Here is a 24565-nt window from a genome sequence, read left to right as displayed (position 1 = left end):
AAGGACTGTAAAACCCTGACTTCATCTCGGCTGGAGGAACAGGCTCGATTGCGTCCTTCGCCAGCAGGACTGCAACCTCCGCACGAAGCACAGCGGCATGTGTGTCCGAATGGACAGAAGTGGAAAGGACGCCTCTGTACCTGGGCGGACGCCTGGCGAACTGAATCGCATAGCCGAGACGTACCGTCCGAATCAACCACCGCGAGGGGCTGGGAAGCTGAAGCCAGGCTCCCAGCCTGGTCGCCAGGGGTATCAAAGGGACGTTGACCGACGTGACCGCAGTGGGGCAGCCTGGGGGGGAAGGGGAAGGGGACTGATCCCAGAAGGAAGAACATCCTGGAGAAAAGTCAGACTGCACTGGGCAGCGCTTACCTTCTTCCCTGGTTCCCGCGCTGGCGACATCAGGCTCCGAGTCCGAATCCGAGGAGACACTTCTGGGGCGCTGCTCAAAGAGGGAACTCGGGGCCTGAACCCCGGAGGTGAGAGAATTGACTCTTCCTGTGACAGCTCCCGGCCCTCCACCGGGAGTGGGGACGTTGATGTTGTCATCCCCCAAAGAGCGATTCTCTCCACCTCCGGGTTGCCCGCGTCAGGGACGCTTCGCAGATCTTTTGCGGGTGACGGGTCCCTGAGACGCGGGCGGCGCCGCTCTCCCACGGCCAGCTCGATGTCGGGCTGCCAATCTGGTGTCATGTACCTTAGCAGGGGACGGAGCTGGTTGTTTGGAAGCCGCGGGGGGGCACCCTCGGCGACGAGCAGGCGGAGGTTGGGGCCCTGCGGACATGGTTGGAATGTCGCGGCGGGGCAGAATGTGTTTAATCGTCTCCGTCTGCTTTTGAACCGCCGAGAACTGCTGGGCGAAGTCCTCGACGGTGTCGCCGAATAGGCCGCCCTGGGAGATAGGAGCGTTGAGAAACCGTGATTTGTCGACATCTGCCATCTGGGCCAGGGTCAGCCATAGATGTCGCTCCTGGACCACTATGGTGGACATCACCTGACCAAGGGAACGCGCCGTCACCTTCGTAGCCCGGAGGGCGAGTTCCTCCATTGCACCCTGGTCAGAACCCCTCTCGTGCAGGTGTTTCAACACCTTGGCCTGGTACACCTGTAAGGTGGCCATAGCGTGCAAGGCGGTGGCAGCCTGTCCAGCGGCGTGATAAGTCCGGCCCGCGAGAGCGGACGAGAACTCACACGCCCCTGGGGGAGATGGGGCCGATCCCGCCAGGTGGCAGCGCCGGGCGGGCATAGATGCACCGCGACAGCGCGCTCGACCTGAGGGACCGCCTCATAACCCCGGGCTGCACCGCCGTCGAGAGAGGCGAGGGGAGAGGAGCTGGGACGTGGACGAGAAGAGTGCGGGGCTCGCCAAGTCCTCACCAGCTCCTCATGCACCTCCGGGAAGAAAGGCACTGGGGGAGAGCGCGGCGGTGCCGCGGGAGCCCTCCCCAGAAACCAATCATCCAGCCTAGAGGGATCGGCCGGAGCTGTTTTGGGCACGTCCAGACCGATCTCCTTGGCGGCTCGGAGGAGCATAGCCGACAGTTCAGCATCTGTCTCAGACGGGGCGGCAACCGCAGAGGGGTACCGACCCGCTGAGTCGTCAGCCTCATCGTCAGACTCTCCCTCTGATGCTGCAGCAGACATCTCGATCTCCTGGGGAGCGCAAAAGGAGATACCCAGCCCGCTGTACGGGGAGGTATACTGCTTTAGCAGCTCAACGGGACTGCGCGGTGACGCAGAAGTCCGCGGGGCTTTGGGGGGCGACGGAACATTCTGCATAGTCACCTGAATGTCCCCCAAGTGCCTCGCCGTGGCAGCCGAAAAACCTTGACGGCTCAACGATTTACCGCGGGAAGACAACAAGGGGTGCCTACTCATGAATGAGCGGCGGGACTTTAACACAGCCATGGACATACATTCGCAATGAACGCACGTACCATCCGTGAACGCTGCCTCAGCGTGCTCTCGGCCCAGGCACGTGAGACAGCGATCACGTCCGTCCAAAGAGGCGAGGAAACTACCGCACCCGGAAGCGCACGGCCGGAGAGACATACCGGGAAGATGTCCTCGACAGCCGCGAGAAATTCACTCTTTTGAAATCCCGGTCCGCCCAGGGAGAAACCGCGGCACAACCGTGCACTCAGACGGGGCGCTCGCTGGAGTGCGGGAGGCGTTGATGCCGTGAAAACGGCAGCCCGCAGGATTAGGCTGGCGGCTGCCGAACGCTCTTTTAGATGAAGCTCTTTTAGTAGCTCGGCAGCACGCCAGCAGAGAGAGTGTGAACTCAGGAACTCTTTTTCTTTTTTTTCTGTTTTAAATAGCTCAGAAGACGAGGCTCCAAAAGCAAAAGTCTGAATGAGTGGTTGCACGCCGCCTTCTTATATACCCGTATATACGGGGGAGTGGCTCGGCATGCAAATACCACTCGCCAATGTTCATGAATGTTCATTGGCCTTTTGAATAAGGCTTGGAGATGATTGGACTCTCAAGCGAGTTCCCATATGTAACGTCGTAGTGAAACGACTGAAGGGGAACTAATGTTTCTCACAAATTACTTTATTTTTCAAATCAGTGAGAGGTTTGTGTGAGGAACAGATGCAGATTTGTTATTGCACTACAGCACATTTTTGACCCAAATGGTCATTGGTGTTATTAACATCACATCTATTAACTCCAGAGGACTTGGAACAATTATTATTTTTTTTTTGTCAGCCACTGATCGTTCAAAACATCTCATACTAACGACATGAGGATGAGTAAATGATGACAGAAATGTCATTTTTGGTTGAGCTAATTTAAACACATTGTATATAAATAAATGCAGCTTCTCTCAAAATTCCAGCTTTTTGTTATTCACATTTGATTTTTTTTTTTTTTTTTTTTTTTTTGCAATTAGACTTTCTTTCCTGAAATTCTAGGTTTATACTGTATCTTGCAATTCTGACTTTTTTCTATGAAATTTTAATAAAAAATTAAAATAAAATAAAATAAAATAATAAATAACCAATAATTTAAAAAAAAGTAATTGCAAGAAATACAAGATATAAATACATAACTGAGACATAAATTGAAAATTGTGATAAATTTCAAGATATAAACTTGCAGTTCTGAGGGAATAAAATGTTACTTATTTTTTATTCCATGGTGAAAAAAAGTAATAAATAAATAAATAAATAAAAATAATAATAATAATAAAATAAATAAAATAATAAAATAAATAAATAAATGTATTTTTTAAAAAGGTAATTGCAAGAAATACAAGCTATAAATACAGAATTGTGAGACAAACTGAAAAATGTGATATAAACAAAGAATTGTGAGGCATAATTAGTAAAATTTCAAGATATAAACTTGCAATTCTGAGGGAATAAAATTGTACTTATTTTTTATTCCATGGCAACAAAAATAAACAAATAAATAAATAAAAATAAAAAACAATAAAATAAAATTAAATAAAATTAAAATAATTTTAAAAAGGTAATTGCAAGAAATACAAGATATAAATACAGAATTGTGAGACTTAAACTGAAAATTGTGATGTAAACAAAGAATTGTGAGACATAAATGTAAAATTTCAAGATATAAACTTAAAATTGCAAGGGAATAAAAGTTTACTTATTTTCTACTCCATGGCAACAAAATAATAATAATAATAATAATAATAATAATAATAATAATAAATGAATAAAACAAATAAATAAATAATAATTTTAAAAAAGGTAATTGCAAGAAACACAAGATATAAATATAGAATTGTAAGACAAACTGAAAATTGTGATATAAACAAAGAATTGTGAGACATAAAAGTAAAATTTCAAGATATAAACTTGCAATTCTGAGGATATAAAGGGTAAAATAAAGCTAAAATAAAATCTGAGGTAAAATAAAATTTTACTTATTTTTGATTCCATGGTGACAAAGTTAAAAAAAAAAGTATTATATATTACATTTAATTTGATAATTTTTTACATTAACAGTTTACATTTGTGCAATAGAATCCCATTAGAATTTTATAAACATTCCTCCATTATGATCTTGACTAGGTCAATGAGTAGTTCACAGACACTAATGCTGACGACTCTCAAAAAAGTCAGAAATTCACAAAAGAAAGTTGCAATAAAAAACTATAAAAACATTTAGTGTAAAGTTCCATGCGTGTTAAAGCTGCACATTCAAAACCAACAAATGTTGGTCAAAGTGATGCACAAAGAGATCAAACGAAACAGAAATGAGTCTGTACGTGAAACTATTATAATGTCAGATCACTGTAAACTCCATCAGTGCAGTGAGTGAAACAGCGGGTGCAGGTTTATTGTGTGTGCTGTACTGTATGTGTCAGACGGCCGTGGCGTCTCTGATCAATCTCTTCCTGCTGGTTCTCGCGCTGTATATCGACAGAGCTCCGGCGAGACGCTTCCCGCTCGGACGCACGGCCAAATTCACGGGAGCTCGTGCGTTTACGGCCGGCTGACGTTTGAACGACGGAAACAAATCAACTTGTTGTCATAGCAACAGCACGTCATCCGTGGGTAACCGGGCGACGGAAAAGTTAATCGCTCCGCTGCCGCGCCGCCGTCCGACAGGTGAAAGTCAACAGGTGAAGCAGAGAAACTCAAACCACTGCAATTTTTATTCTCGGTTTTTTATTCTATTCAAGAAATGTAATTATTATGCATTTAACTGCAAACATTAAATGTGTTTGATTTAATTGACTTTCTGCCCAGAAACTTTCTGCACTTTACAGACATCATGTTCCTATTTCTAAAATTAAACTAGGATGAAAATACAAAACATTTTTCTCTAATATTCTTAATGTTAGTAGCTATTTTTAATTTAATAAATATATAATGTATTGCACAATTGTTGACTTGAGCTTAATTTTTTCATGCAATGAATATTGTTAAAGATAGTCGTGCTTCTGCAGAACCGTTTTTAAAGTAAATGAACACTTTTATTAATCAAGGATGCATTAAACTGATCAAATGTGACAGTAAAGAGACATTTATAATATTACAGCAGATTTCTATTTCAAATAAATTATGTTCTTTTGAACTTTCTATTCATCTGTGAATCCTGAAAAATAAAAAGTATGATGGCTGCAAGATATAAATTCTGACATTCTTTCCTGCAATTCTGGGTTTATACTGTATCTTGCAATTCTGACTTTTTTCTCTGAATTTTGAGCTTACATCTTTCCATAAAAAAAAAAAAAAAATAAAATAATAATAAAATATTTTAAATCTAAATATAAAATAGTATAATATAAAACAAATATAAAATAATTTTAAATAAAATAAAATAATGAAAAATAACTAATACAATAATAATAATGATAATGATAATAATACATAAAAAAAAAAAATGTTTTCTCTTGAACTTTCTATTCATCTGTGAATCCTGAAAAATAAAATGTATGACGATTTTCAATTTTCAAAATATTATATTAATTTTAAAATAAATAAATAAATTAAATAAATAAATAAATAAATTCAACTTTTTATCTCACAATTCCAGCTTTATGTTCTCACAAATGATGAGTTTACATCTCATGATTCACACTTGATTTTTTTGCAATTAGAATAATATTGGCAAAATATAAATTATGTCATTCTTTCCTGCAATTCTGGGTTAATACTATGTCTTGCAATTTTTCTGAATTTTGAGCTTACATCCATAATATATATATATATATATATATATATATATTTAAAATATAAATATAAAATAATATAATATAAAATAAAACAATGAAAAATAACTAATATAATAATAATAATAGTAATAATAATAATAATAATAATAATAATAATAATAATAATAATAATAATAATAATAATAAATGCTGTTCTTTTATTAAAATATTAAAATAAATAAACAAACAAATAAATAAATTCAACTTTTTATCTCACAATTCCAGCTTTATGTTCTCACAAATTATGAGTTTACATATCATGATTCACACTTGATTTTTTTTGCAATTATAATAATATTGGCAAGATACAAAGTCTGTCATCCTGCAATTCTGGGTTTATAATTTATCTTGCAATTCTGACTTTTTTCCTCTCAGAATTTTGAGCTTATATTTTTCATGAAAAAATAAAATAAAATAAAATAAAATAAAATAAAATAAAATAAAATAAAATAAAATAAATGTTTGTTGAGCAGCAAATCAGCATATCAGAATGATTTCTGAAGGATCATGTGACACCGAAGACTGGAGTAATGATGCTGAAAATTCAGCTGCACATCACAGAATTAAATTACGTTTTAACAGATACTCACATAGAAAACAGACATTTTACATTGCTATAATATTTAGTAATTTTTACTGTATTTTTGATCAAATAAATGCAGCCTTGATGAGCAGAAAAAATACTTTCATAAACATAAAAAAAATTAAAAATAAATCCAAACTTGTGAAGTGTAGTGTATTACTTTTAAAGGTGTACTGCAAATATATTATATATTTTGTATATACATATATTATATATTAAATATTATACTATAAATTACAATATATTTTAAAACCACATACATGTGAATTGTGATGTGTGTTAATATGTCAGCAGGGTTTGTTTCTTACCTGTGCATGTGAAGAATTTGGATTCTCCAACACTCAGTTCCACTTTATTCAGTGAAATTGACACCTGAAGCACCGCTGTGACAAAAAGAGAGAAACACAGAGTTATTAATCATATCATACTCACATTTAATTATACAGAGCGCTTTATACAATACTAAACGTTTCAAAGCGGCTTCCCAGAGATTAACAGGAAAATAACACTGCTATTGTTCAACCATAATGCATCAATATCGAACGCAGGACGGACATCGAACACAAAACAAGGCCTATAATGTCACATTCGTCTCCTCTGGAGCGTCACATCAACCTGTGCTCAGATCTGCACTCAGATCTCAATATGAGCTCCTCCACGTTCACTTTAAAACTCTATATGCTCAGCGCATCACAACTAGTGACTCATTTGCGCTATTTTTACTCCTTATGAACTATACAAACATCTGAGACAAACACTTCATATTTAAATCAAACATGAGCAATTTTCTCTAATATCTGAAATATGAAAAATATGAATAACACAGCTGATGGATTTGCTGAATGAAACCCAATACTTGTTTTGTTTACTAATTTCAAGTGCAGATTCCAAAAATAGTGTCTGTTTTGTTTGAGCATGTCACACTTTCTCACTAAATATGATGCATTTTGTAGCACATTTGCTTTTAACAACCACTTGTAAGGTGGAAATTCCTGTATTATCACTTAATGGAAGAAAAAAACAACACAAAAACATGATTGCTGTCAGATTACAGAGACCACTTTCACATATATGAATGATTCCGATTTTTTTATCAACAATTTCGGCAATTGTATTATTAAACTGAGTGCCTTGAATACACAGTGAGGTTTATATAACATGATTTAGCAATAATAAATCCAATTTGTTTCAATTTTATACATTTTAACTAACTGAATGTTGTGTTTTTCACAGCTGGACGAATGTAAACATGCTCACATTCTTTTTTTTATTAAGTGAATATAATTAATTTCACAATGAACAGATTTATGCTGACTTAAATGCATTTTGAAAATTACGCAATAAATAAATAAATAAATAAACAAACTATGACATGATATTCGGAGTGGATAAATCTTACCGCTTTCTTATTTGCATCACATTAGGTTTATTAATTTATGTTAATTGTGTAATGCAAATTTATATGCATTAATAATAATTGATATGCAGTAAATCAAATTAATTTGATTGGCGCATATGTTGTAAGAAAATAAATAAATAAATAAATAAATAAATAAATAAATAATAAATAAATATAAATAATCTATGCCATGATATTCTGAATGCAAAAATTGTACCTGTTTTATATTTGCATCACATTAGGTTTATTAATTTATGTTAATTGTCTAATCCCAATTTTATAAGGAATTCAAACATAAATGGAAGTAAATCAAATTAATTTGGTTAGTGCATATTTTGCAATAAATAAATAAATAAATAAATAAATAAATATAAATGAATGAATGGATGAATAAATATAAAATAAAATAGAATAAATGAATGAAAAATAAATAAATAAATAAACAAACTATGCCATGATAATCTGAGTGCACAAATCTTATGCAATTCAAAACATAAATTGAAGTAAAATCAAATTAATTTGATTAGTGCATATTTTGCAGTAAATAAATACATATAAATGAATGAATTGATGATAAACACATAAAACAATAAAATAGAATAAATGAAAAATAAATAAATAAATAAATAAATAAAATAAATAAATAAATAAATAAACAAACAAACTATGCCATGATATTCCGAGTGCAGAAATCTTACCTGTTTCTTATTCACATCGCATTAGGTTTATTAATTTGTTTAATCGTGTAATCCAAATTTTATATGCAATTCAAAAACGTAAATTGAAGTAAAATCAAATTAATTTTATTAGTGCATATTTTGCAATAAACAAACAAATAAATAAATAAATATAAATGAAAGAATGAAAGAATGAATGAATAAATACAAAATGAAAAAAAAAGAATGAATGTATGAATGATAAATAAATAAACAAACAAACAAACAAACAAACAAACTATACCATGATATTCTGAGTGCAGAAATCAGACCTGTTTCTTATTTGCATCTCACTAGGTTTATTAATTTGTTTATTTTAATTGTGTAATTCAAATTTTCTTTGCAATTCAAAAACTTAAATTGAAGTAAAACAAATTCATTTGATTAGTGCATATTTTGTGATCAATAAATAAATAAATACACTGCATGTAATGGAAAGTTGGGTAATATTTGTTTTTTTTTTTCCAAATTAGCAGATTCCCCCAAAAGTGCATGTTTTGATCTTTCAAATTTCGCTTTCAATTTGCTCTTCAGATGTTCCAAAACAGTCATCAGCGCACCTACAGATGGCAGTGCGGCGACGGCGGCGGTCGCTGTGTAAATCTTTAACACGTCAAGCGCGCGGCTGATTTATTCCTCTCAGGGATGAGGGTGGAGAGGAAGCAGCCTGTCCTTTTATTGTTGGCCCGTTGTAGTTTTTCGCGCTCCGACCGCGGCTCATCTCCTCAGACTCGGCTAACTGCAGCTCGTCTGGCGGGGACGTCTAATTTGGGAAGCCACAGGCTGATTAATGACCAAAGCGCGGCCCTGAACTCAGCAATTAGAGACTACGGCTGGCACACGACTGACTTTGATGGCTGCCACCTGAGGTGGAAAGGAAATGTCACCGGAGCCATAAGAGGCAAACGCGCGCGTGCGTTCGCTAGCTTTAGTGCCGCCGAGCTCGTTTTGCATTTTAAAGCTGAAAATTAAAATTCTGTCATCATTTATTCACCCGCGGGTCGTTCCGAAGCAAAGCGCGGAGCACAAAAGAAGACGTGGGCGAGTCGGCGATGACAGAATTGTCATTTTGTGCTCGGCTAAAAGTATTTGGAGTGTAACTGAAGACTTGAAGTGAATTAATGATCCAGATGCTGTTCCCAGACAATAAAAAACAACACGGAGCTCGTTTGTCGGACTAATCCGATTAGTGCGTTCATTCGTTCGCGGCCGTTTGGCAGGTGTGAAAATGAATCTGAAATCGTGCCCACGCAAAATAATAAAACACAAACCTGTGCGAGTCATTAAACTCCAGAAGAGTTACAGCCACATAAACAACCTTTCTAACAAGCTCAAGACAGCTTAGCAGGACAAACTTCACTAATAAATGACTGTTTACTGTTTTACAGAGTTTACTGCTTTGCTGAGATCTGACATCTACAATTACTCTTACTCGTTTAGATGAGCTTCACTAAACATCAGGTCTCTTCTGCTCAACAAGGCTCCATTTATTTGATCAAAAATACAGTAAAATTTTGAAATATTATTACAATGTAAAACAGCAGTTTTCTATGTAAATATCTATTAAAGTGTAATTTATTTCTGTGATCAAAGCTGAATTTTCAGCATCATTACTCCAGTCTTCAGTGTCACATGATCCTTCAGAAATCATTCTAATATGCTGATTTGACACTCAACAAACATTTATGATTATTAGCAATTTTAAAAACAGTTATTTTTAGGATTCACAGATGAATAGAAAGTTCAAAAGAAAAAAACTAAAAATAAATTATGCAATACTAAATTATAATTATGCTTAATTAAATTATAATTGTATAACTATTATTATAATTATAATTATGCTATAGAAAGGCAAAATATTAAGACAAGAAATTGAGATAATGTGTCATAATTACAACAAAAAGTCAAATGATATGACACCAACGACTGGAGTAACGATGCTAAAAATTCAGGTTTGATCACATGAATAAATTACATTTTACATTTATTCACAAATAAAACAGTTATTTGAAATTGTAAAAATATTTAAGAATATTTTCATTTTTTTATATAAAATACAGACAGTTAATTGTAGTATAAATATACTAATATGACAAAATATTAAAAAGTATTAATTATATAATATTATAGGCGATTTTAATATTTAGTTTTCATTTCATAATTTCAGTTTTAATTCTGGTGAAATTGCAGCAATTTTGATTTGCTTTTGCGTTTTTGTAATTTTTCTTATTTGTTAAATATTTCTATAGAATTTGAATTTCAGTTTTAATACTTCTAAAACTTAACCTTAAATCTATTTATCTATTTAAAAATAGATATCACATTATTAAGCTATTTAATTTTAAGTTTTATTTCAGCTTTATCTTAATTAAAAAAAAACATACAAATAGTAAATAGTTTTTATTTTTAGTTTTCAATCAATAGTTTGGGTTTAGCTATTTTCAGCTTTATAATTTCAGTTTTAATTTTAATGCTTAAAATTCAATAGAAAACAGTTATTTGATATTGTAAAAATATTTATTTGTAACAACATAATATTTAAATTTATTTTTTAAATATTAAGATAAAAATATTAAGATAAAAAGATGGAATTGACATCGAAGTATGTCAGATGGAAATTGAGATACTGTGTCATAGTAAAAATTATGAGAGTGAAAAAGCGAGAATTAAGAAATATTAAATCAGAATTATGAGATAAAATATCTTAAGGAGATAACGTCATAACTATGGTAACATTTTTAATGAATTAATGAATGGATTGCATTCATGTTTTTTTCGTCATTTTTATTAATTCAAATATTTCAAATATTTCTATATTGCTTCAATAAAAGTTTATATATAATATAAATATAAATATAGTAATATTATTTTTTATCTTTTATATGACATACAGACAGTTAATTGTAGTATAAATACACATTTTAACATGACAAAATATTAAAAAGTATTGTTTATATAATATTATAGTCGTTTTTTACATTTAGCTTTCATTTTATAATTTCAGTTTTAATTTTGGTGAAATTGCAGCAATTTTGATTTGCTTTTGTGTTTTTATTATTTTTATTATTTTATTTACTATTTTCAGTTTTATTACTTGCTAAATATTTCTATAGAATTTTAATTTCAGTTTTAATACTTCTAAAACTTGAACTTAAATCTATTTATTTATCTAATTTTATTTAAAAAATCACATTTTTAACTAATTAAATTTAGTTTTATGTTTTATTTCAGCTTTAATTCAATAAAAAAAAAAACATACAAATAGTCAATAGTTTAGGTTTAGCTTTCTTTTTATAATTTCAGTTTTTTTAATTACATTCTGCATATATTCACATAGAAAACAGTTATTTTAAATTGTAAAAATATTTATTTGTACAAACAATATTTTCATTTATTTTTTAAATATTACGATAAAAATATTAAGATGGAATGGACATGGAAGGATGTCAGATGGAAATTGAGATACTGTCATAATTACAAGAAAAAGTAAAAATTATGGGAGAAAAAGGTGAAAATTAAGAAGTTATTAAGAAACTATGACTTGTTGAAATTACAATAAATAGAAAGTAAAAAAAATAACAGAATTTATTTAAAACAGAAACATTATAAATGTCTTTAATGTCACTTTTGAACAATTTAACATGTTCTTGATTAGTAAAAGTATTAATTTATTTTAAAAAAAGAAATCATACTGACCCCAAGCTTTTAATTAAAAGTAAATAATAATTAATAATTAAAAACTAAACAGAATGGAGGCAAACGCTGATCATATCCAGGAGAAAATTGTTAAGAAAATAGAGAAACTCATATTCTTTAGTTATAGTTACCAGTGCTCTGACCTCAATCATCACATAAACACTGTTTATTCAAAGTAATTATGTAAATTAATTTACCTTAGAGCAAATCCTGCTCTAACTGAATAGAAAGATTTGCTCTTTTAAAAAAACAAATTAATATTTTTATTAATCACGGATGCAGTAATTGGATCGTGAGTGACAGTAAAAATATTTATAATGTCAAAAAAGATTTCTGTTTCAAATAAATGCTGTTCTTTTGAACTTTCTATTCATCTGTGAATCCTGAAAAATAAAATGTATGATGGTTTCCACAAAAATATTGGACAGCACGACTGTTTTCAACATTGCTAATAATCAGAAATGTTTGTTGAGCAGCAAATCAGCATATTAGAATGATGATCGTGTGACACTAGGAGCAATGATGCTAAAAATGCAGGTTTGATCACACGGATAAATTACATTTGAACAGATATTCACATAGAAAACAGTTATTTGAAATTGTAAAAACATTTCACATTTTTACAGTATTTTTAGTCAAATAAATGCCGGCCTGGTGAGCAGAAGAGACTTGTTTTAAAAATGTTTAACCTTCACTAACTCATTATCATTCAGAACAGCCTCACCTTGTATTAAGTGTAATTAAGCACACAGACGGGACGTCCCGAGGGCCAAACGACACTCACACTGTAATTGACTGCGATTTGACAGAGAAATCCGGAGGCCGCGTGAGCCTCCGCGGACGTACGGAGGGTTAACGGCGGGTAGGAGCGCCGCAGAGATGCTAAAAGAGTGGCAGTGCATGCTGGGATGCGTCTCTGAACAGAACGGGGGGTTTGTGTGACACAGACACACGCTGAGACGCCCTCAGGCGTAAATACGGCTGCTGTTTCCCACCTGGGACTGCAGAGAAGAAGGTTTGTGTCAGCGTTCCTCTTCATGTCTCTGTGAGCGCGCCGACGCTTAAATGCGCTCTAAAGTCCCACACGCACCTGTGAGAATCCGTGCGCGTCAGCTGCAGTTTTACCCCGTTTACCACGGTACGCTTGCCTGGAGCGATGCTGCTCCTGCCTGAGCATTCACAGTTCATGGGAGGATTGAATAAATACTGTACAGTAGAGTTATGACACAGCAGTATATATGGTGTTTGGCTGGGAATCGTAAGGAGTTTAGCGTTTCTGGTTCTGATACACAATTCTACTTCCTTAAAATGTGCATTAATGATTCTTTGAGGACTTTTGAGGAAGTTAAGTTGGAAATGATGAAAGTAATGACTTTTGAGAATGTAAAGAAGCAGTTCAGTGAGTCAGATTCTTTTGACTGATTCGTTAAATTAACTGACTCAGAAGAGTCATTTGTTGGTAAATCAATCATTTTCATTTTATTTTGGTAAGCTTATTTATTGTATGCATGTTTTTGTCATTTTTATTAATTAAAAAAATATTTAAAATATTTCTATATTGCTTTAATAAATGTTTGTATATAAATATGTTGATATTATTACTTTTTAAATATTTTTATATGAAATACAGATTGTATTTAATTGTAGTATAAATATACATTTTAACATGACAATATTAAAAGGTATTACTTATATCATTTTATAATTTTAATAATTACAATTTAAATTTTGGTAAAACTGTAGCAATTTTGTTTTTATGTTTTTAAATATTTTTATATTATTTTAATTTCAGGTTTAGTACCTCTAATGCTTTTACTTAAATCTATTTATTTATCAAATAAAAAGAAAATCTCACATTTTTATGTTATTCAATTTTATGTTTTTCATTCAGCTTCATATCAATTAAAAAAAAAACATAAGAAAAAAAATAGTCAATAGTTTTTATTTTATTTTTAGATTTCAGTGAGTATTTTAGGTTTAGCTTTCATTTTATAATTACTTGCTTTTGTCTTTTTTTTTTAAATATATCATTTTAATTTCAGTTTTAGTACTCCTAATGCTTGTACTTAAATCTATTTATTTTTTTTTCTAATAAAAAGGAAATATCACATTTTTAAGTTATTCAATTTTATGTTTTCTATTCAGCTTTATTTCAATAATTTAAAAAAAATAATTCAGTAGTAAAAATCAGTCAGTAGTTTTCATTTTTAGTTTTCAGTCAATAGTTTGGATTTAGTCAATAACACTGGCACAAAAAACGATGCAGACATTAAAGTACTTTACTAATTGTCATGAAAATGATTTGGTTTTAGTTTATTATTATTATTATTTTAATCGATTCCCAACTTCAATTTTGCCTCCTTCCTTATATAAAAACACATTTCTGCAGTAGTTGACCCGTGACTTGAGTTTCCCCAGCATGCTAAAGAACAGGCTCACGGAGCGGCAGTCAGTCTCCCAGCATGCACTGCATCCTGACAGCATCTCCTGTGATTTGAGTTGCCGCGCGCCGCTTTCATTTCAGCGAGATGTTCTACAGCCGCCGCGTCTGATTCCACGTCAGCTCACAACACCCACGGGTGTCAGAGCGGCTCGTCTAATGTGGCGTGTGGGAGCTGAACTTCTGCAGTCCCGGAGGATCGCTCCTCAGAGAACACCAGCGCTGCCCAAACTACACTAAACAACACATCCATCAGCACGACTAATAGTGGCATGTGTCTGAACGCCGCTCAGGGCCTTTAGTCTTTCGGTATTAAAGCATGTTTACCGCACAAAAGTCATTTGTGAAGTTTGTGACGTGATGTTTACGCCGCCGGAGATTTCAGACTGATGATGGAGACGTCCAGCAGATCGAACACACATTTCAGCTTCTGAACGCTTCATACAACCGAAAATACTTCATATTCAGTCTCCACCATTACATACAGAAACATTGTTAACACTTAAGATTAAGTCAATAAAGTCTCATTTACTAACATTAGTTAATGCATTGGTTAACATGAACTATGATATTTTTATAGCATTAATTAACCTTTGTTGATGAATTAGCTTTCATTTTTAGATTTTCTCTTTTCATTTTAATATGTATATATATATATATATATATATATATATATATATATATAATACATATACATATATATATATATATATATATGTTATGTTATAATAAATGTTTATATATAAATATGTGTTAACATTATTTTTTATCTTTAACATGACACAATATTACAAAGCATTATTTATATAATTATATTTCAATATAGTAGTCATTAATATGTAGCTTTCATTTATTTCTTATCATTTCAGCTTTTAATTTTGGTAAAATTGTAGCATTTTTTTTTTTTTTTTTTTGTCTTTCTGTAATTAAAATTTTTTGTTAAATGCTTCTATATTTTTTATTCAGTTTTAGTACTTCTAATACCTGAAATTAAATGTATTTATTTATCTAATAAACAGAAAATCTTACATTTTTAAGTTTATTAAAAATGTAATTATTCAATTTTAAGTTTTCCATCAGCTTTATTTTGATTAAAAACAACAACAACAACAAAACATACAAACAAATAGTCAATAGTTTTATTTTTAGTTTTCAGTTTTCACTTTAGGTTTAGCTTTCATTTGATAATTTCAGTTTTAATTTTAATTTAGGTAATTTTGTTAGGCTTTTGTGTTTTTGTTATTTTATGTAACAAATAAATTGTTATTTTATGTAAATAAATTTGTTATTTAAATGTTTCTATATAATTTTTGTTTCAGTTTTAGTACTTCTAATCCTTGAAGTTAAATCTATTTATTTATCTAATAACAAGAAAATCTCACATTTTCAAGGTATTCAATTTCAAGTTTTCCATTCAGCTTTATTTTAATAATAATAATAATAATAATAATAATATTAAAAAAAAAACATACAAACAAATAGTCAATAATTTCTTGTTTAGATTTTTAAGTAATTTTTATTTTAGTTTAAGTACTTTTAATACTTCAACTTAAATAGTTGACAAGGCTCTAATCTGTAAAACAAAAAATAATAATACGTTTATCAATTTTGAAAAAATAAAACGTTTCCATTCAGATTTCTTACAATTAAAAATAAATAAATAAATACATACATATAGGGTTTAATAATGATTATTAAGGTTAATAATAAAGTATTTATCTATTAATAGGCAAGAAACAAAATAAAAGTGACATTTTGAAGTAGAAAAACTGAAACAGTATAAAATATACTCAAATAATCTTCAAAAAAAATTACTGTGTAGCTAATTGTTGTTAATAAATGATACCTGAAAAGGTATTCATTTTTGTATAAATGATTAAATAACTATAAACATTTGATTGTGTCACACAAGTGGTCTCAAAACTCAAATAGCTTTAATATTGCTTTAATACTGCTGCCCACACAGTAGAGCACGGAGCGACAACACTAAGGAAATGCATGAGCGGATCAAATGTAAACCTTCAATGTAATTAAAGTCGCTTCGGATAAAATCATCTGCCAAATGCATGAATGTAAAAATGCAAATAGCTCCCACAGACTCTCTGCAAAGAATTTACCGCAGTAAAGTGCTCATGGTGCTGATAGTAAAGAGCTAATATCCCATATTCTGCTATAAAGTCATAATGCTTAAATGGACTTTATGGGTCATAACGCTGCTTCTGCTTAGTCGTCGCTTTGAGCAAGTGACAAATAAAACACATAAAAAGTATATTATCTTAACACGCTAATCATACCAAGAGCCATTAGAATCAGATGTGTGCACAGGATCAAATTCATAATTGATGGGTTGCTATATTTTAGGACTCTTTATTCCTGGTTCTGTTGCTCTGTCACGCCTCCTCTCGTCGGGTTAATTAAACGAGCCGTATGTTCTCGCTGTGACAGTACTTGGCCCTTTAGGTGCTCAGGTGAGTCTCAGTGAGAGCTTGAGATCTAAAAATACAGAAGGACCGAGTGCAGTCATAGATATTCACACACAGACCCTCAATGGAGAACAACACATCAGTGCAGTAAAACTAAGCCGTGCAACTTTTACAACTTACTAGGAGTGCTGGAGCACATTTGACAAGCAAATTCTATTTCTGTTTTTATACTGTAAAATTCCTTGTTTAAGTCCATGTGTTACCTGCTTAGCACAAACACACACACACACTCACTCACACACACACACATATTTTAGGCAAGATATACTTAAGGCAAGATATGACTGTTTTGTACTGTACGTTTTCTTAAAACGTCATGTTCTAATTAAATATGCATTCATCTGCAAACATTCCCAAAAAATAAATCTGATCATTGGATAAAGCCAGGTTCTGATTTCTTGTTTGATTTTGTTGACATATTACAGTCAAAGGTTTTTACAGAGGGGATTTTCTATTTCTCTTTTGATCACTCCATAAATCAGAAAATACTGTCAACAGACAGAATAAAACACATTTTTCAGAATATAAAGTTGTATAAAACCCGGCAAATGATATATGAACAAACCCTTCAGTAGAACCCTTCATGATATAGATAGGAATAAAACTGTTAAGTCTAGTGTATGTAAGTGCTGCTGTAGTGGAGAAAAAACTCATTTTGAGAAATGGCTTGTAAAGATATCTACAGTAGTTGAAATTTGCAGACGCAAATAAATGAAGTGCAAAAATAAAACCAGGCAAACGATATATGAGCAAACCTCTGAGGAAAACTTTTCAGAATATAGACAGGAATAAAACTAAGTTTTGGTGTAATTGCAGTTGAAGTGGACAACGAAATATTTTTAAATATATGTATTGTAATTGAAAACTCTACATGCAAATATAACGTGCAAATATAAAACCATGTGAATGATATATGAACAAATGCCTCAGTAGAAACTGTCAGATTGTAGATGGGAATAAAACTGTAAGTTTTGGTGTATGTAAGTGTTACCAAAGTGGAGAACAAAACTTTTTAAATGTATGCATTTAATCTTGATTTTCTTCTCCGTACTGGCTAAGAGGATGACCTCATACATGACTGAGAATGGATACATCGACACCGCTATCCAGAAAGGGGGGGATCCCGGGCTTCTCTGGATGTCTGGAACACACTGGGGTTCTCAGTCAGATGATCCGGGAGACCAAGGCCAGCAATGGCAACCTGACCGTTGTTTGGCTGGACTTGGCTAATGCCTACGGATCAATCCCTCACGCCCTCATCCATGCAGCTCTAGACCATTACCTCATACCTCAGCACATCAAGGGAATGATCATCAGTTACTTTGGCGGAATCCAGCTACGATTCAAGACAGGCCACTTCACCACACCCAGGCCACACCCAGTGGCAAAACCTAGAAAAAGGGATCGTAACTGGCTGTACAATCTCCCCCATCCTCTTCATCATGGGAATGAACCTCATAATAGCAGCTGCTGGGAAGGAAGCCCAAGGCCCAAAAATGCAATCGGGCATCCGACAACCCCCCGATAAGAGATTACATGGACGACCTTACTGTGACGACCACAACCCATGTGGAGGCGAGGTGGGTACTAACTGTTCTGGACCGCATGGCAACGTGGGCCAGAATGAGATTTAAGCCAAAGAAATCCAGGTACATGGTAATCAGGAAAGGTAAACTGACAAATAGAGTCACGCTGCATGTGCAAGGGGAGGTGATTCCATCGTTAAAGGAAAATCCAATTAAGTGCCTCGGGAAGTGCTTTGATGATTCACTTACCGACAGGAACAACATCAGCAGTACAGAGAAGCAGACAGAGGAACGGCTGAGGAAGACTGAAAAATCAGGGCTCCCGGGGAAGTTCAAAGCATGGCTTTACCAACATGGATTGCTGCCAAGACTCATGTGGCTGTTAACGGTGTATGAAGTTCCCATTGAAAGAGTGGAGAGAAAGATCAACAAGTACCTCCGGAGGTGGTTGGGAATCCCTCCAAGCTTCACTTCAATAGGCCTTTATATAAGATCAGGGCAGCTCCAACTCCCTCTGTCATCCGTGGTGGAGGAATTCAAGGTAGCAAAGTGCAGAGTCATAATGACATACAGAGACTCCCAGGATGAACAAGTCAGGCAGGCAGGTATCCTTACAAGATCAGGACGCAAGTGGGCAGCTGACTCATCTGTTGCACAAGCTGAAAGTATGTTGAAGCTACGTGACATCAGGGGAACGCCATGCACAGGAAGACAGGGTCTTGGAACTTCTCATATCCAGCAATGGGGGAAGGCTGGATCCAAGGATAGAAGGGCCATGATCCAGGAGGAGGTACGGAACCTGGAGGAGGAAGGACGAAGGGTTAGGGCAGTGGAGCTAGTGTCCCAGGGAGCATGGACCAAGTGGGACTTACCCAAGAGGAAGATCACTTGGGGAGATCTGTGGAGATTGGAACCTTTCCGCATCTCATTCTTGTTAAGATCAGTGTACGACACACTCCCAACTCCGACAAACTTGCACAAGTGGGGCTTAAGAGAGGATCCACTGTGCAAGCTTTGTGGGGAGAGGGGTACCATGGCGCACATCCTGTCAGGGTGTAAAACAGCACTTGCCCAAGGTAGATACAGGTGGCGCCATGACAAGGTGCTCACGATACTCGCTAACACCCTGGAGCAAGAGAGACGTAAGAAACACCAACCACATGGGAGAGCAATACCATCAATCAAGTTTGTAAGAGCGGGCCAAAAGCCACCAACCACAGTAATAACAAGAACCAATCTGCTGCAAAAGGCCCAATTATGGGAAATGAAGGTAGACCTGAGGGAAAGATTGCAATTCCCCCCAGTTGTCCAGACAACCCTGAGGCCAGATGCAGTACTGTGGTCTGAAGAGGCAAAGAAGATCATCCTCATCGAACTTACAGTCCCATGGCAAGAGGGTTGTGAGCAAGCGTTTGAGAGAAAGAGCGCCAAATACCAGGATCTCTTGCAGGACTGCAGGGGGAAAGGTTGGCAGGCATGGCTCTTCCCAGTCGAGGTCGGCTGTAGAGGATTCCCCGCCCAGTCAGTATGAAGGATGCTCACAGCCATTGGGGTGATGGGGAGGGAGAGAAAGATGACTGTTCGCAGGATGGGGGAGGCAGCAGAGAGAGCTTCTTGCTGGTTATGGAGCAGGAGAGAGGAGTTTAGCTGGAAGCCAGGGGAAGTTGATGGGCAGTGATTTGGCCACCACTGCTGACCCACCAATGTTGAGGGTGTCGTGGTTTAGGGTTGAAACACCCAATGATCATTGGATACCGCCTGATGACATCAACTCTTCCTGGCTAAGGCTACATTCACTAAAAGTGAATGAAGGAGAAGCATCTTTGGATGTAATTGTAATCATTGCAATTGAAATCTGCAGACGCAAAAAAAGATAAAGTGCAAAAATAAAACCAGGCCAGTGATATATGAACAAACCCCTCAGTAAAACGCTTCAGAATATAGACAGGAATAAATCTGTAAGCTTTGTTATATGTAAGTGCAGTTAAAGTGGACAACAAAACTTTTTAAAATAATGTATTGTAATTGAAATGTCTTCATGCAAATACTGTAGATAAAGTGCAAATATAAACCAGGTGAATGATATATGAACAAACCCCACATTAAAAACCTTCAGAATATAGATAGGAGTAAAGCTGTAAAGTTAGGTCTACATAAGAGCTACTGAAGTGGACAACAAAACCTTTTAAATGTATGCATTGTAATTGAAATTGGCAGACACAAATAGATAAAGTGCAAAAATAAAACCAGGTGAATGATATATGAACAAACCCCTCAGTAAAACTCCTAAGAATATAGACAGGAATAAATCTGTAAGTTTTGATGTATGCAAGTGCTACTGAAGTAAAGAAACAAACTCCTTTTAAGAAAATGACCTGAAACTTACAGACGCAAAAGGATGTAACAACAAAAACCAAGTGAATAATGCATGAACAAATGTCTCAGTAAAACCCTTCAGAATATAGATTGGAATAAAACTGCAAAGTTTGGTGTATGTAAGTGATACTGAAGTGGAGATCAAAACTTTTTAAATATACGTACTGGAATTGAAATCTGCAGACGCAAGTACAGTATATAAAGTACAAAAATAAAACCAGGTTAATTAAATATATACAACCCCCTCAGTAAAACCCTTCAGAATATTGACAGGAATAAATCTGTAAGTTTTGGTATATGTAAGTGCTGCTGAAGTGGAGAAACAAAACTTTTTAAATATAGGCTATGTATTGTAATTGAAATCTTTTCATGCAAATACTGTAGAAAAAGCGCAAATATAAAATCATGTGAATGATATATGAACAAACCCCTCAGTAAAACCCTTCAGAATATAGACAGGAATAAATCTGTAAGTTTTGGTGTATGGAGGTGCAGTTGAAGTGGACAAAAACACTTTTTAAATATATGTATTGTAATTTAAATATTTTCATGCAAACACTGTAGATAAAGCGCAAATATAAAACCATGCGCATGATATATGAACAAATGCGTCAGTAGAAACTGTCAGACTGTAGATAGAAATAAAACTGTAAAGTTTGGTCTATGTACGTGCTACTGAAGTAGACAACAAAACGTTTTAAATGTATGCATTGTAACTGAAATCTGCAGACGCAAATAGATAAAGTACAAAAATAAAACCAGGTGAATGATATATGAACAAACCCCTCAGTAAAAGTATATCCTATATCTTCAGAGTAGATATAGGAATAAATAAGTTTTGGTATATGTAAGTGCTGCTGAAGTGCAGAAACAAAACTTTTTAAATATAGGCTATGTATTGTAATTCAAATCCTTACATGCAAATACTGTAGATAAAGTGCAAATATAAAACTAGGAGAATGATATATAAACAAAACACAAATTAAAAACTTTCAGAATATAGGGAGGAATAAAACTGTTATATTTGGTATATGTAAGTGCAGCTGAAGTGGAGACAGAAACTCATTTTGAGAAACAGCCGTTACTGATGTATTATAGCTTAAATCTGCAAACGCAAATAGATTAAGTACAAAAATAAAAGCAGGTGAACGATATATAAACAACCACTCAGTAGAAACTGTCAGAAAGTGTAAGTTCTAATGAAGGGGAGAGCAAAACTTTTTAAATACATGTATTGGAATTAAAATCTGCAGACACAAATGGATAAAGTGCAATAGTTTGAAAGAACACATATTATGGAAACAAATTGCCCAAAATCTCAAAATTGAAATACACTAATAAGAATTTGGAAGAAAATGTGTTAAATGGTCATGAAAATAACGCAATGCTACACATTTTTATATGTGATCATACATGAGCATACATGTAATCTTTGTGAATGTCATTAATGAAAGTTTCACCAAACAGATTCTTACATAACGTTCTTAAAAATGTGCATTATGGTCCTGATGTCCTTCACCACCTGCTACTTTCTCTAAAGAGCTTTAAGTAAAGACGTTAACCAAGAATACTTTCATCATTTACCAACTCGCAGCCATTTCACAGTTAACAGGCCGTTAGTGAAGATCTGAACTGTTAGTGTGACTCCACACCGGAGAAACTGGCTTTCACACGCGCCGGATCCCCGCAGCGAAGAGGACTGTTACCACACAAGAACTTTCTCTTTCAGTCCAAAACACCAGCAACAGCGTCCGCCCGAGGGTCTGCGCCCGCTGTGAGGATGGCAGACAGCAGACACGGCTCTACGGACCCCCGCTGACACGCTCAACACCGCCGACACCGAATATTCAACCACTACAACACGTCACCACAATAAAGGCCTTACAACACAGCAGGAAAATGCTATTTTGCATGTAGAATATCTGAGAAATAACCACAGAATTCTACCCTGCTGCACATTTTTTTCATCCCGTTTGACTTTAAAACATGTCAGCTTATGTAAGTAAAATGCAGTAGACTGAAAATATTGTTTTGCATTGTTCTTTTTGTAAGAGAAAAGCATCTGCTGAACTCTGTTCATGCAAGCTTATTTATGCCATGGACATAGCTTTTATTTATTTACTTACTTATTTTAAATGTGTGTTTATATTTTACAATTTTGACATAAAAATACTAATTGTGAAATAGAAAAAAGGCTTTCTGAGAAAAAAAAGAGAAAAAGTAAACCGCAAAATGAATAAAAAAATAAAAATAATTCTGGTAACTTAACAGTAACCGGTAATTCTAAGGGAAAAACGTCAGAATTGAGATATAAACTTACTTGCAAAAAACAACAACACTGAATTGTAAGATAAAAGCTGCAATTACCTTTTACAATTTTTGCAATAAAAAAAAAAATAATAATAACTGTAAGGTGTAAACTCAGAATTCTGAAGAACATCATATATATAACTTGAAATTCTATGGGGGAAAAAAAGTAAGAATTTAGATATAAACTCTCTATTTGCTCTACTTACATCTACATTTGCAAGAAAAAAAAATTCTGAATTGTAAGATTAAAAAGTCAAAATAGAATAAAAGAAAAAAAGAAAATGAGAAAATAGAAAAAAATAAACTGCAAAATAAATAAAAGAAATACAAAAAAATTATAATAATAATTCTCGTAATCTGTACCTGTAACTTGTAATTCTAAGGGAAAATGTCAGCATTGAGATATAAAAAGACAAAAAGCTAAATTACCTTTTACAATTTTTATTTCAGAGCAATAAATAAATAAATAACAAATTGTAAGGTGTACACTCGGAATTCTGAAGAACATAATATATAACAAAAGTCATTAGTTTATATATGAAGAGTTCAGATGCGAAACCAGCTAAAAGCCATCTCGGTCAAAAATGAGATAATGATACTGAGTGAATGCTCCTGACACACAGTGTACATCCATCAAATACTTTTACTTCAAACTCGCTAGATTCAAGCCTCAGCCCAATCAGAATTACCAGTACGTACATAGAAACCTATAAAAATTAGCCAGAAAGAAATGCTCATTTTAAAGAAATACATCAGATGGATTTAGAGGCTTTTGCATCTGAACTCTTCATATATATATATATATATATATGTATGTATATACACACATATATAACTTAAAATTATATGAGGAAAAAAGTAAGATATAAACTCATTTGCAAGACTGTGGCTTAAAATAGCTTCCATATCTCTCAGTCTGTCAATATGCTGAAAAACAAGCAGTTACAGATGAGAAGAACGTGACATAAAGCTAAAATAAAGCGAATGAAATCTCTGACACTAATAACAGCACAAGCTCAGCATCCGCTGCTTTCTGTTCTCACGTTAAACTCAGAACATGATGTGATTTGCTTTGCTGGATGATATAGAAGAGAGCGAGCTTTACAGCAACGGGAACCATATTAAACAGCAAAGCTGCTCTCAGACCTCTCGCTGTCCTCATAACAAATAATGAACACGCCGGCTTTCAGGTGCATCAGGACAAATCAACGCTTAGAACACACTCGTATTGCTGAATCCTGAAAGCTGTTGAGAACATGTCCAGGTCACATTCACTAGAAAAACAGAGGAAATAACACGTGCAGAAAGAAAATAAAGAAAACAAATGTGGTGTTTTAGATGTAT

General features: G+C 34.5%; 1 protein-coding gene across 3 annotated transcripts in view; it reads right to left on the bottom strand.

The window, feature by feature from the left end:
• Positions 1-24565, bottom strand: part of zgc:152904 (uncharacterized protein LOC767777 homolog) — a 326637-nt gene that overhangs the window by 102540 nt on the left and 199532 nt on the right. For all 3 annotated transcript variants that reach the window (XM_051106297.1, XM_051106313.1, XM_051106304.1), the window contains exon 2: positions 6584-6658. In XM_051106297.1, the coding sequence (XP_050962254.1) occupies positions 6584-6658 (75 nt within the window). The remainder of the gene's footprint in view (positions 1-6583; positions 6659-24565) is intronic.

This window comes from Labeo rohita, chromosome 1, assembly GCF_022985175.1.
Source record: "Labeo rohita strain BAU-BD-2019 chromosome 1, IGBB_LRoh.1.0, whole genome shotgun sequence".
NCBI classification, from domain to species: Eukaryota; Metazoa; Chordata; class Actinopteri; order Cypriniformes; family Cyprinidae; genus Labeo; species Labeo rohita.
The sequence above is the reverse complement of the archived record's forward strand: the minus strand, read 5'-3'. Positions and strand labels throughout refer to the sequence as shown.